Source organism: Centruroides sculpturatus, unplaced genomic scaffold, assembly GCF_000671375.1.
Source record: "Centruroides sculpturatus isolate CEXI.00-Female unplaced genomic scaffold, Cexi_2.0 scaffold1941, whole genome shotgun sequence".
NCBI lineage: Eukaryota > Metazoa > Arthropoda > Arachnida > Scorpiones > Buthidae > Centruroides > Centruroides sculpturatus.
In genome coordinates, this window is record NW_019386249.1 from 57,230 (window position 1) to 70,462 (window position 13,233).

The 13,233-nt window shown below is 39.6% G+C and overlaps 1 protein-coding gene across 1 annotated transcript; it reads left to right on the forward strand.

Moving 5' to 3' along the window:
• Positions 1-10,954: 10,954 nt before the first annotated feature.
• Positions 10,955-11,593, forward strand: LOC111614267. Its single transcript, XM_023355646.1, has 2 exons — positions 10,955-10,979; positions 11,040-11,593. Exons 1-2 carry the CDS (start codon positions 10,955-10,957, stop codon positions 11,591-11,593), a joined length of 579 nt encoding a protein of 192 aa, XP_023211414.1.
• Positions 11,594-13,233: the final 1,640 nt, after the last annotated feature.

The following is a 13,233-nucleotide window of genomic DNA, read 5'->3' on the forward strand; positions in this document are numbered from 1 at the left end:
GTTTTGGTTGGTCCGAATGTTGGTCCCTCTGCGCTTCTATTGGTCCCGGGTCTGTTGCCAGGGACGCGATTCGGGCCGAGGGGTCGCCGAGATGACCCCCGTCCGGGCCGTTCTCCTCCGGAGTCGGGTCAAGCCCTCTCCCGGATGACGGTCTCGTAAATTGTCACCTAATGTCTATTTTTCGGTCCCGGAGAGGAGGAAGCCGTCTCAGCCACCGCCCCCTCCACAGGAGTGTCAGCAGGACCTGCTTTGAACTCGATGTAAGGTGACCGTCCAAAGTTCCCCGACGGTCGATCCCTCAATCGTTCTCACGATTGACGACCGTGAATCTGTCAATTAGGGCTGGAATGCGACAATTAAATCGTCTCGCACCCCATTCCCTGGTCACACCGGTCCTATTTACGTAATAAGTCACCGATATATTGACTTTAGCTCGACAGCCGGTTTCTGTCGAGGGGGGGTGTGTGGTCCCGGCCTCACAATATGTTTTTAAAACTATCTATCAACAAATATTCCCGGGAAACTCCACCTCTCTATAGTAAGTCCATGGAAGACGTTCTTGCTGTTAATTGGCTTTAAAATTTTTGTTTCTATGCTTATTACGTCTAATTGGTAATTTATATTATGACTGATTTAACTTTAACGAATGAGAGTTTTTTTTCAGAACTATCTGGTCTGGATTTTCCTGCGAAGAACCAATCCATGTGATTGAAGTCATAATGTAAATAAATGTTAAAAAATAGCTATATTCATTATTTTAGAGCGTAATTCTACTAGTTTTCATGTTATTTGACTCTGCATAGACAAGAAGATTTTTTATCAAAAGCTTCCAGCTGAAAAATTTTCCGGGAAACTCATTACTTTTGGATATTGCATAATTGCAGGAAAAAATTAACTAATCATTTATTATAGGGTATTATTATATAAAACGCTGAAAAAATATGTAAAAAGTGTCAAATATTCACTCTTATAAAAGTATGTTGATAAACTTTGACCTAAAAATACCTGAGCCACTTCCCACTTTCTGCAGTTAGTCATATAGGGAGACAGAGTACATTGTAAACAAGGACTTTACTCAGAACTGTTTATATGTACGTGAGGGTAAAGTCAAATTTTTGCAGTTACGTAATAAGAGAAAATACGTAAACAATTGCTTGCAAATTTGCCTTGTATAGTTGATTAGTGCAATAATCATCAAAATAATATAGAAATACTTTTTATTCTAAGTAACATTTATTTTGTTTTTTTAAATTAGTGACCAATTCATAAATATTTTGAATACATTTAATTATTTTATGAAAAATAAGTGAAAGACGTATTGGTCGTATGGCTCACTAATCGGCGTCGCTTCACGATGACAATCGACTTCCCCCCCCGCTGGGTAATTAGAGACGTAGTGTCTAATTATATAATTAATATAATTAATGGCAATAACTTCTCCCCCGCTCTAGCTAGAGAGCTGCGGTTTGTTTTGTTTAAAAGAAGACAGATGNATTTAAATAGAACACACTTGAAATCAAAACACTGATTCATCAACGCTTGTAATCGACAAAAACAAAAGACTGAATGAAAGAGCGGGAAATTGGAGGAGCGGGGTGATGAGACGCATGCACCATGCACTCACTCATTACGTAGTGTGCAGGCGACCGGTGGGTATCGTCTCGCGACTCCCCTATGATAGCGCCGCGACTCTGCATGGCATCGCGACGCACAGTTTGGGAAGCCCTGGCCTATAATAAATGTTACGTGATGTTAACATACATCTGTGGTGATAAAATTGGGCATAGGTGTGACATCGGGAAATCGAGAACTGTTAGTGTAGCCTATATGTATTATGTCAACTGCATTATCTCATTGTGATAAGCCCTAATAATATAGTCGATTTGGTATACCGTCGATTTTTGACAATTATAATTATATATAAATATATATATATATATATATATATATATATTATTAATTATATAATTATTAAGTGCGCGGGGAAAAAGTACAGAAAATAACTAAGTCTGAGACCTCACCTCTTGAAGGGTTGTTGAACCAGGGCCAATAAACCAGTATTTTATTTCGTAAACCAGATTGAATCCTCAAAGGAACGGGGTGTGATACAATTTAACACGTTAACTGCTTGTTGTAATATGATACTTTCCATCAAGGGGGGGCCGAAAAATGAAAATTTGATATGTAATAATTGATTATAACGTAAATAAAAGGGTCGATGTACAACAGTCAGGAGAGCGACAATAAGAAAAGTATATATAAACAAAAACCGGGGAGTCGTATGACCTTGAACCTGACACTTCTTTCTCCCAGGCAATAAATTTTACAACCCCACTGTAATTAGACGTCCTTCCCTACTTAAAAGTATTTACATCTGTGTGTTAAAGTATTTCACACTTTGTTTCGACTGCAAATGATGTTTTTTTTTTCTGTAAATATATATTAAAACGCACTTATATACTTTAATTTTTTTTTAATAATATTATTTACTTTATATGCGATAAAAGAGGATAATTAAACTAATTTTCGATATTTTAAATTATTTACTATTAAAATAAACCACTATCAGATATAAAATAGAGTTTTATTTAAAAAAAAAACTACGACTGCCGACCTTGTATCGCGTCACGACGCTACACGACGCGCCGGCGGTCGTAGCTAGAATTGGTTTGCCATACGACCACCGGCGTTCGAAGCTAACTGAATAGATGTCCACGAGAGGCCAGCACTAAGCATGCAGAAAACGTCGTACGACGCCAGGAAAATTTAACCTTGAGTAAAACACATTGTTTATGTCTACCGGCGGTCGTATGGCGCTGTATGGGAATTTCCATTACGACGGCGCGCGCGTCGCATGGCGTTATACGTGTTAATTGTCGCAGTTCCGGCATAATTGACTCATCTCCGGTTGTAGATTGTAGAAAGGAGCTGGAAGCCAACTGCCTGGGAGAGTTTGATGGTCATCTTACACAATTTAAAATCGGTTATTTGCTGGCGACGGCCAGGACTGATTGGACCCAGCTGCATCTTTTCCAAGTCAGAAAAACATATTCGATCAAAATTTACAGGACCATCGCTTGGGGAAGGGCATTACCCTACCCCGCGGGGATCTGCCCGGGTGGTGGTGTTCGGCGACTCTGTGGCTTGAATCTCGTCCCTGGCAACAGACCAGGGACCAATAGAGATACAGGGAACCATCGTTTGTATTTCGGTAAAATCACGTAAAAGTCCAAAATCCCAAGGATACAGGGAGATTGGGAGTCAAATAGCCAGTCTTCTTATGTGAGCCTCTCTTTGCATCCAGCAACTGCAACCCCCCATATGTCAAACGACTTCTCGCTTCATTCTGACCGATTGCGGGAAAAGCGAGGGTCACTTAAGTTTTTAACCATAAGACAGACCATAGTCAGGCAGCGACATCCTTACAGTGGTGTCACATTTATTCTTACATAACAGAAAGGAACATTATTTTTCTTACTCTTGAGCTTTTGATAGGAACAAAATCTTGATGGCCAATTGCTCTTATCCAATTTCGTTGTAATTCTTCATTTTTTGGAAAGAAAAATACACTAAATTTTGTTCTGTTGTGATAATTTGTATTACATCCCAGCACACAACAGGTGTAAGGCATCTCTACTTTGTTAGAAATAATGTAAGAAATACAAACGAAACGAAAATTTGCACTAATCTGTGTAAAATTTGTGGCCACCAGGCTGAATTGAATGCGTTCCTCAGATCTAGGCTGAGGCTGAAGACAAACTTGTAGCTTTGTAGCAGATGTTTGATGTGCTCAACTAAGTCTATCAATGCGTCAACAGCTCAACGCTGGCACTGGAAACCATACTGGGCTTCATGGAACAGTCTTCTGGACTACCAAAACCAATAAAAGCGATTAAAAAGGAGCCTATCTAAGATTTTCCTCAAGATTGACAGCAAGGAGATATTTGTCATGTTTCGAATGTCTAGAGGTTTGCCCCGATTTTTCTAAATTAAAACAAAAAGAGCTTTCTTCCATTGCTGGGGGAAGATACCGAACTTGAGGCAAAGGTTGAGAATGTTGAGAAGTAGATCTGAGTGGTTTTCCATATTGTTAGAATAATGTCTTTGTTTATCCCATCTAGACCCAAATCTTTGTTCTTTGGGAGACGGTTTATAGTCATTGACCTCAGAAAAGGTAAAAGGTGGGTCATTCTCCAAGAGCTCACTGTCATTCCTGCATCCTCTAGTTGCAGAGTGCTCAGGTGTGTCCTCCTCGAGGGAGTCAGAAGAGCAGAAATAATCAAAAAGACCAGAAACTGTGGCCTCTAAACCAGCTGGATTGTCAATACTGCTACTAAAAACACTAAGAGTTTTGAGTTTGTTTACACAGAGCTTATATATAAACCCCCATGGGTCTCTACTTGCACCTGTGCAGAAGGACTTCCAAGAATCTAGTTTTGCCTTCTTAATGGCCTCCTTATACCCTCTCTGTTAACCACCAGAAGGCCATGTGCAGCAATAAAGTTCTCCATGGCCTCACCCCTACTGTCTCTACACTCGTCCACCCAAGTAGGCAAATGCACATTAAAATCACCCGAAATTAAAAAGTTAGTTACTGAAATGAGTCACAGCCAACTCCAAGTTCTGGATGGTTTCATAGATATCTGATCTACTCGAGCAATAGACATTGAAGGTGATAATGTGTAAATCAGGAAGGCATACCTCGATACAAATGCAGGTAGATGAACGAAACTTTGGGTGGGAGATAATGGCCAAGGTAGGGTTAGTAACAATGACTGCAGCCCACAGTCGTTTATCCTGGCTCTGAATGATAATGTCTTTGTTGCTAAAGCAAGCTACCCTATTCTTGCGACAATAGGGCTCCTGCACTAAAGCGATATCATAGTTGTTAATCTCCTGTCAGAGCTGAGAGCTGGCAGAAATTGTTTGTTCCAGATTAATCTGTACAATGCCTAGTTGAGAGTTCCTATGGCAAATGTCAGTATTTCTGTTAGATGCCATAGTCTATTCTGGCAAGGAGCTGTGTTCTCGATTGAATAAAGGCAGAACAGACTTTATCGAGTGCATTATGATCTATTACCTTATTATTCTCTCTAATGCAGTTCATACATTTTGGAGTTTCTGTTTTTTTATCTCAATCTTTGAAGGCATGATTGCCTCCACACTGACTGTGTGTACGATTTTCTGCATCACAATTCTTGGCAAAATGCCCAGATTTTAGGCATTTGAAACATTGATTCAATGGGAGGAAGTCTATGAGACTACACCTAGTCCACTGCAAGTTTACCTTCTCCTCTTTTAGGAGGAAACACCTGAGGTCTGGTGAGACCTCTGCAACCCAAGAAACGAGAGTGGTACTATGCTGTCCAATTGGGAAATGCACCCTAATCTTATCCAGAAATGCTTCTTTGGAATATAACACAGCAACCTGGCTGTTTTGCTCATAAATGGCATCTAAGAGCTGGTCTCTCTCAACAGATTTAGGTACAGAGATAATCTTGATCAGTGGGCGCCTCTTTTTCGGGATAACCAAATGTAAATTGGATACTTCAGGAACAGCATATTTTTGGATTACAGAGACGTATTATATAGAAAGACCTAATATACAGCAATCCAGTTATATAGTAAAACTTGTATGTAAAAAATGTAAAACTTGTAAAAAAGTTTTACATTTAACAGCGCAATTCTTGAGTAAATATAAGGATCCGACGCTCCCAAACAGAAGAAGGATGAAAACCTAAAGACGACGAAAGATCACCAATTCCGACCTTGTTTTACAAATTTTAATGTTTTAAATTGGATTATTTCTGTATTTTAAGTGTTACGCGTCGTATTCTGCCACGTATGAAACTGTTTGCAAAGGAAAGTGATGGGCATCACGACCGAAACGGCTCCTCACCTGCACCGATTCATCCGAAGAAGTTGAATCGATAGTGTACTCCATCGTCACAATTTACTGGACTCTCGCTGCGATCCCGTCCTTTTATGCTGATGCTATCGCGGCCGATTATGCAAATCTGACGTCAGCGCCACGTCGCGACACGCCGAAACGGACTTGTCGGCGCGCCGATCGGCCGCCCGTCTGTCGGAACCCTCTTATCGCTCTGTTATGTCGACAACCATACACACTCGTTCGTGAATCTGTCCCGTTCCCTTCTCTCCTCACGACCCTCTGTCGGACCCCGTTACATCCGGCCGCCTTACCATTTCCGGCTATCCTCGTCGACCCGTCGAGTTGCCAGTTTCGGCCGCCGCCTACCTCCGGATGCCGCACTTTTCTCCTGCAGCATGCATCCGTTAACATCAGGTGCTCACCTGCCTCCGTGTCGACGGGCCCCTCCGTCTCCCTCCCATACCATTCGCTGCCTTTCCTGTTTCAGCCTTTCTTAGTCGCGTCCGCGTGTCGCCTTTTTCGCCCACGCTTCTCCCTCCGGATGCCGCCTTTTCCCCCGTAGCTTCCCTCCCTTCGCATCCCCTGGTCCCGTACCCGTCTGTCGAGGTGCCCCTCCGTTCATGCAGTTGCAGCTGCTCCCTTTCCGACGTCCGCCTTTTCCGGTTGAGCCGTCCCGTGTCGTTTTCGGCCCGCCGCCACCGCTTCTCTACAGTCGTCTCTCTATTGTATATTAACAATTATTATTAGTAGCGATAACTTGTATTAATCGCCGCAAGTGTGATAACGCTTTGATGGATTCATAATAATAAATACGAAAAAAAAAAAAAAACATTTTCCACATCTCCCGTAAGGGGGCCTACACGTTCTTCTTTCCGTATTTATTTACATATCGGCGCCTGACCGAACGGATAATTATTTATACGTACATTTATATATTTTTATTTTTGCATTTATACCTTTTATGCTAGTAAACATATATAAACATATATAAGAAACAAAATGTTTGTATTATCAATAACATTAAAAGTGCACATCAAGTAAACACAGAAAATAAAACACCTTAATTTGTTGTTGAGAAATATAATTGAAAAACTAACGTTTTCAATCTGATTAAAACCCATTCGCTGCAGAAACCACACTATCACGTTTTTGCACGTTAGTCACGTGACCATTCGTTTTTCAAGAAATGCAACAACTGCAAAAGTGCGATTTTAATAAAAAATTTGAATAATTCGCGTTATATTTGAGTTTTCCCTCGATTTTAGCTATGATTCGCTCTTTTGTAAGTCGATTGACTTTGTTTAAACCAATAAGTGTTTTGTTACCACCCCTGGGCCATAAATATTTTGGTAAATACATCCCCCTACCATTTACAGTAAATCTTTGAAGTTAACTAGACAGTTGGTTGAAAACAATCAAAGGGAAACTCCTTCTAAAGTTTTATTGGGTATCTTCTGTCTTCGTTGACATTACTGTAACTAATCACAGACTTGTGAAAGGAAAAATTGCCGCGAAAAGTCCCACCTTCAACCTTCGAAGTAAAATGTAAACAATCACAATAAATTCGCTTTTTAAATTGTTTTTTAGCTCTAATTAACTAATTTAACGTTTTAAGACATTAAATTAGCTAATTTAACAATATTTAATCGTATAAATATTGTGGGGTTTTAGGAGCCCTAGTGTGGTTGGGGTGGCACCACTGTAGTGATGTGAGCCCTTAAGGGGGGTGAAAAGGTTACGACCCTCGCTTTACCCGTGATCTGTCAGGATGACACAAGAAAGCCTTTTCCGTATGGGGGTCGCGGTTTGCAGGACGCAAAGACTCACACAGAGACCGTATTTCCACAGTTAACGCATTTATTGATAGAGAAATTCATGCTTACAATGAGTTACACAACGTCAGAATGTCGGCAGGCGTCCGTCACTGGAGAGGAGCTCGCCGGGTAGTCCGTTCCCCGATGATAGGTTAGCACAAATAAAACGAAGAAAAGGGTCCGTACTCCGACGATATAGGTAGATGCTTGGAGGTGGGAAAGGGTGGAAGAATTGGGCACTGGGAAGTCGAGTGAGTTCCTTCCGTCCGTTACTGGATTTCTGAGTCTTCTTCTTCCTCGATTATTTCGGATCCGTTCGTATGAAGTCGTCGGACTTGAATCTCCAGCTCCCAACCTCCCCGTGTNTGCATCTACTGGCATTGTGATTCTGTATCGGCGTTTGCTTCTCATGCATACATAAGAGGCAAATTTTGTGGATAACAGTGGTGTGCCTGGAGCTGTACCATGGAAATAAGAATCACACAAGATATACTTCGAGCTATGCTAGCAGCAAGATTTATAAGGAAGAGCAAAGGCGTTGGACAACTAATTCTGGAAAATCGTTGACAGAGGACTATATTCTAATAAGATCTGTATAAGTCTCCTGGTCTGGATTGTGCAGGAGTTTCACTTCAGCAGAAAAAAAAAAAAACTTTTATCTAGACTGACTATACTACTGCGTCTTTATTAGGGAGTGGAAAAGAGGAAACCTCTGCTGAAACAGAATTGCCGCGTAAGATAACAAAACATGTTCCTCATGTAACTATATAATGTTATGACTCTGTCACATTTCCAGCAACTTTTATGTTTTAAATTTATTTTTATCTATTAATACGTATTAATGTTTTGCATGCGTGTATAACCCTATATATATAATTGTACACGCGTTAATTAATTTTATTTACGTTAATAATTAGTTATCGAAATCTTCAGTGTAAACTATGTAATTTCCTGTATATACCCGGTAATACTTAGTGGCACCGGGATATGCCATATGGCATATTGATCAATAAATATCTGTATCTGTATCTGTATCTGTATGGTTAAACAACATTAAATTGGTTCTGTTTGAAGCATTAACTTGTCTATCGTAGGCAAAGGAATGTAACTCACCAATGTCATCCAAAGGTAACTGATGTTGCTGTTCCAGTTTATCTAGTCACGAACATACTTTAGAAAAGTCAGTTTCCAATTTTCTTACCAAGGACAAAGTTGACTGGTTGGCCATTTCCAAATTGGCGAGCCTATCTTCGATACACTTCAACTGCATCATTACTATATTTAAAGTCGTCTCCAAATATTGCCGTAAGGTTAACAATTCTTCTCTGTCTGAGTCTGGAGGAGATTGCCGCTTAAAATAATGTTCTAACTTTGGATATTTTACACCCGGATCACTCGGTGAATGATGATGTTTAGTTCCTTTCTTCTTGGGTGTGCTTTAATGCTTCTGGAGGAGTACGTGGAAACATTTTAAAAAAAATAGAACTAATGACACAGAATAATACAATTGAGCAAAAAACGTACGAACTTAGGTAGCAAATAAATAAAAGACTCAGTAATTTACAATAAAAAAATGTGTTAACAAAATCTCCAACAAAAAGTCACCAGCAGCTGAGGTACCCCTGTAAACTTCTCGTAATATTTACATTAGATAAAATTTTGTTGGGATGATGTAAGTACATGTGTTGTTCTAAATTATTTCTTTGTTTAAAAGTATTTTGACAATAATTGCAGTTGTACGGCCTTTGACATAAATGCATTTTCATGTGCGATGTTAAGTTGCCCTTTTGATGAAAAGTGTTCGGGCACAAATTACATTGAAACCCGTGTGAATTCTCATGTGGTTTTCTAACTGGCTTTTGCATAAAAATTTTTTGCCACATTCCCTGCATTTTAAAATAATTTGTTGAATAAAAATAAATAATTAGTCACAAACTTAAACAAAAATTATTCACGATAATATAAATTATTGTTATATATTATAATATGTTTATATTTTTACAATCTGTTTTCTATCTNTTAAATTTTGATTTAAATATTTATATTCTATACATGGAACGTATCTGTTCCATTTTCGTTTTTTAAACCTGATGATGGCCTGTTAATCAGGTTGAAAACATTAGTTTTTTAATTAAATTTTTCAGCAACAAATTAAGGTGTTTGTGAGATCCAAATAGCCCCTGGGTCTAATAACAGTTTAAAATTTAAATTAAAAATCTTGACATAATATATTCTTACATTTTTGGTGGGAAAATAACGTTTTCCAACGTGGGAAAAACTGATAACAGAGCTACTTTTTTTGAAGAAAGTTGGAGCATCTTCTGTTTTTTTCCTTATCTGCTAAAAATCTCGCTTCGATGGGAATTGTTTACCTCTCATTTATCCCCTTTTCCATCCGTCCACGTGGAAAAATCCTCATATGATGATTTGTCGTAAATGGGAAGATATGGACGAAGTTCAACCGAATTTGAGGAGTTTGTCAAAAGATCTCATAGTAGAAAGAAGTCTCCATATTGTCTCCCTAAGGCCCCTCGATGTGGGTTCCTGTCCATGGTGAGGGGACCTCCCAGAGATGGTTTAGTAACTCTTTTACCATCCCTGGGATTTGAACGTCCACCCACGTGTTTGCCGTGCGTGGTATCACATATGCCAGAAAGGGGGATCCTGGTAGTTGAGGAGCAACATAATGTCCCCAACACACTGCTTTGGCCCCTGCTTCGGATAAACGGGAGGCTCAAATCAGGCTCTGTTTTAGTCAATCAGCTGGTCGTTGAGTCATTCTTGACCTCGGCTTGGAGTCAACTAATCGATGCAGATCAGGGGGACACACCAGACAAGATGTGCTCTTCTCAACTGCATTATGAGGGTATAGCTCCTGGGAAACCCTGGTGTTATGGTCTATGGGAGTCTCCCATGTGACGGCATCCCCTTGTTGGGCCCCATGTGGGTGGGGTCACTAGGAGCTGATTAGTTATTTTTAAATATAGATTCTCTAAAATCTAAAACATCTATCAATGCATTGCCATCAAAGGTCAGTTTTTCCAATCAACCAACCTACCTTATTGTTCACGCTACAGGAGAAACACCTCTGTCTAAACGTTCTCCTTTTTTTAATTCAGAAACTCTTTGAGTCGACCATTGGGCACTTTAAAATATTCAAAAATTGAGGTCAGAAGATCTACTTGTAGAAGTAACCTCCCCTCAACAGTCAACAAAGCTTCTGAAAACAAAGTCTTTTGGAGACATAATGGTCACCATCACACCACACACAAGTTAGAACTCATGACCTGGTGTGATATCTGAAAATGATGTGATTTCTGAGGATGAATCAGATATTCAGGTTGGTCTTTCACACCAAGGTGTCACTGCTGTTAGACGAATTTTGATTCGTCGAGATGGCAAGTTGATACCAACAAAACATCTTATATTAACTTTCAACAAACCAACATTGCCATCTTCTGTTGTGGTAGGATATCTCTGTTGCCCAGTTCACCATACATTCCAAACCTTCTGCGTTGCTTTAAATATCAGCAGTTTGGACACTCGCAAACATCATGCAGAGGAAAAAAAAGCATGCGCACAGTGTGGAATTGAAGATCACGAGAGTACTGAATGTAAAAGTACTCCATGCTGTGTGAACAGCAAAGATGACCATCCTGCCTACTCTCAGAAATGCCCTGCATGGCAGAGAGAAAAAGAAATTCAGCGGGTGATTACAGTGAATATTATACCTTACCTGGAGGCATATCATATGGTCACTCCAAATGCACCAGTGCAACAGAAGACCTTTGCTGCTGTTTTGAAGTCCACAAAGACATGTGGAGTTCAGAAAGACATTTCTGTTTCACCAAATGAATCTCTCACATTCCATGCTAAATGTTACTAATTCAATCCAAAGAGAGAGAAGAAAAGGAGAACATAAAGACAAAATCATCCCTACTCAAAACAGGAGTAGTTACTAGAAATGTGGGTTTTAAAACGCTAATAAGAACCCACTCAACAAACAAAAATTGAAAGCAGCCCTCTCTAAATCAAAGAGATCAGAGACTCAATCCATGAGTGAGTTCTCTGATATCACTGATGAAGAGAATAATATGGAGGTGACACAACCAATCTCACCTTCTAAAGGAAAATCCTCAGTAAAATTGAAGAGGGTCATATTTTTTAAGAATGCTGCCTCAAACACATAATGGATCATAAAATAATCCAATGGAACTGTTGTGGTTTCCGCAACAACTTCTCTGACATTAAACACTTGACATCATGTACCTCATCTTTCTGTGTGGCACTCCAGGAAAACCAATCTACAACCTGGAGCTAATATTTCTTTAATAGGATTTGATCTCTACTACAAGGATGATGATAGCCACAACAGCGTGAGTGGTGGTGTGGCTATGTTGGTTTCCAATCGCATTCCATCTTTGCCGGTACAAATAAGCACTGATTTGCAAGCTGTGGCAGTCAGAATATCTATTTGAGTAACTGTCACAGTTTGTTCTATATACTTGCCACCAGATGTCAAAGTCAATGAGGATGAATTGGATGCCTTGATTTAACAGCTGCCAACTCCATTCCTTTTACTTGGTGATTTTAATGGCCATAATCCAATGTGGGGCAGTCCGGACATCAACCATCGAGGTAGAGCCATTGAAAGATTCATAGGCAATTAGCAACTATATTTATTTAATACTGGAGAAGTGACATACTTACATGTCCCAACAAGAACTTTCACTGCCATTGATTTATCATTAGCGAGTCCAAATGTGTTTTCAGCATTTACATGGGAGGTTGGATCTAATCCATTCTCTAGCGACCGCTTCCCAATATTTCTAAAATACCAAGGCAGAGAAAGCTGTGAAACAGCCATTTACCACACTGGAAACTTGAAATGGCAGATTGGCCTGCATTCTCCTCTTTGGCTGACATCACTGAGGAAATGGTCAATACTGCTGACATAAATGATGGAGTTAAGCTTGTCACTTCCAGTATCATTTAGGGAGCTGAAAAAACGATGGGAAAAACATCAATCAGATATCCAAAGCATCCTAAACCTAGGTGGAACCAGAATTGCGAGGCAGCATTTAAAAAACAAAAGAAAGCATGGGGGATTTTCAGAAGATACCCTACTGCTAACAATTTGAATGCTTTTTAAAAAGCAAAGGCAAATGCCAGAACTATAAGAAGGCAAAGCCAAAGGGATTCTTGGAAGAAGTATGTTTCATAACATCTTTGACTAGCTCAAAAGTAGTCTGGGATAAAATCCATAAAATTAATGGGAAATATACTTCTCACTCTCTGTCCATGCTAGAAAATAATGGCACAATAATCAGTGATATACATGGTATTGCTAATATGTTGGGTGAAACATTTTCATCTTCATCCAGCAATATTATGTATGCAAGGAATTTACAGGTTTATAAAGCCCAAAGTGAAAAACAATATTTAAACTGTCACTCCTTATGTAATGAGGAATATAATGTGCCATTCACTAGAATTGAATTACACACAGCGATCTTTCGCTCGGGG

What these genes read in the sequence shown, in the direction of transcription:
- LOC111614267 (XM_023355646.1), top strand. Translation starts at nt 10,955, where the DNA reads ATGGTCACCATCACACCACACACAA. An exon ending in CACCATCACACCACACACAA is followed by an intron (nt 10,980 to 11,039) that starts GTTAGAACTCAT and finishes AGGATGAATCAG; the next exon opens with ATATTCAGGTTGGTCTTTCA.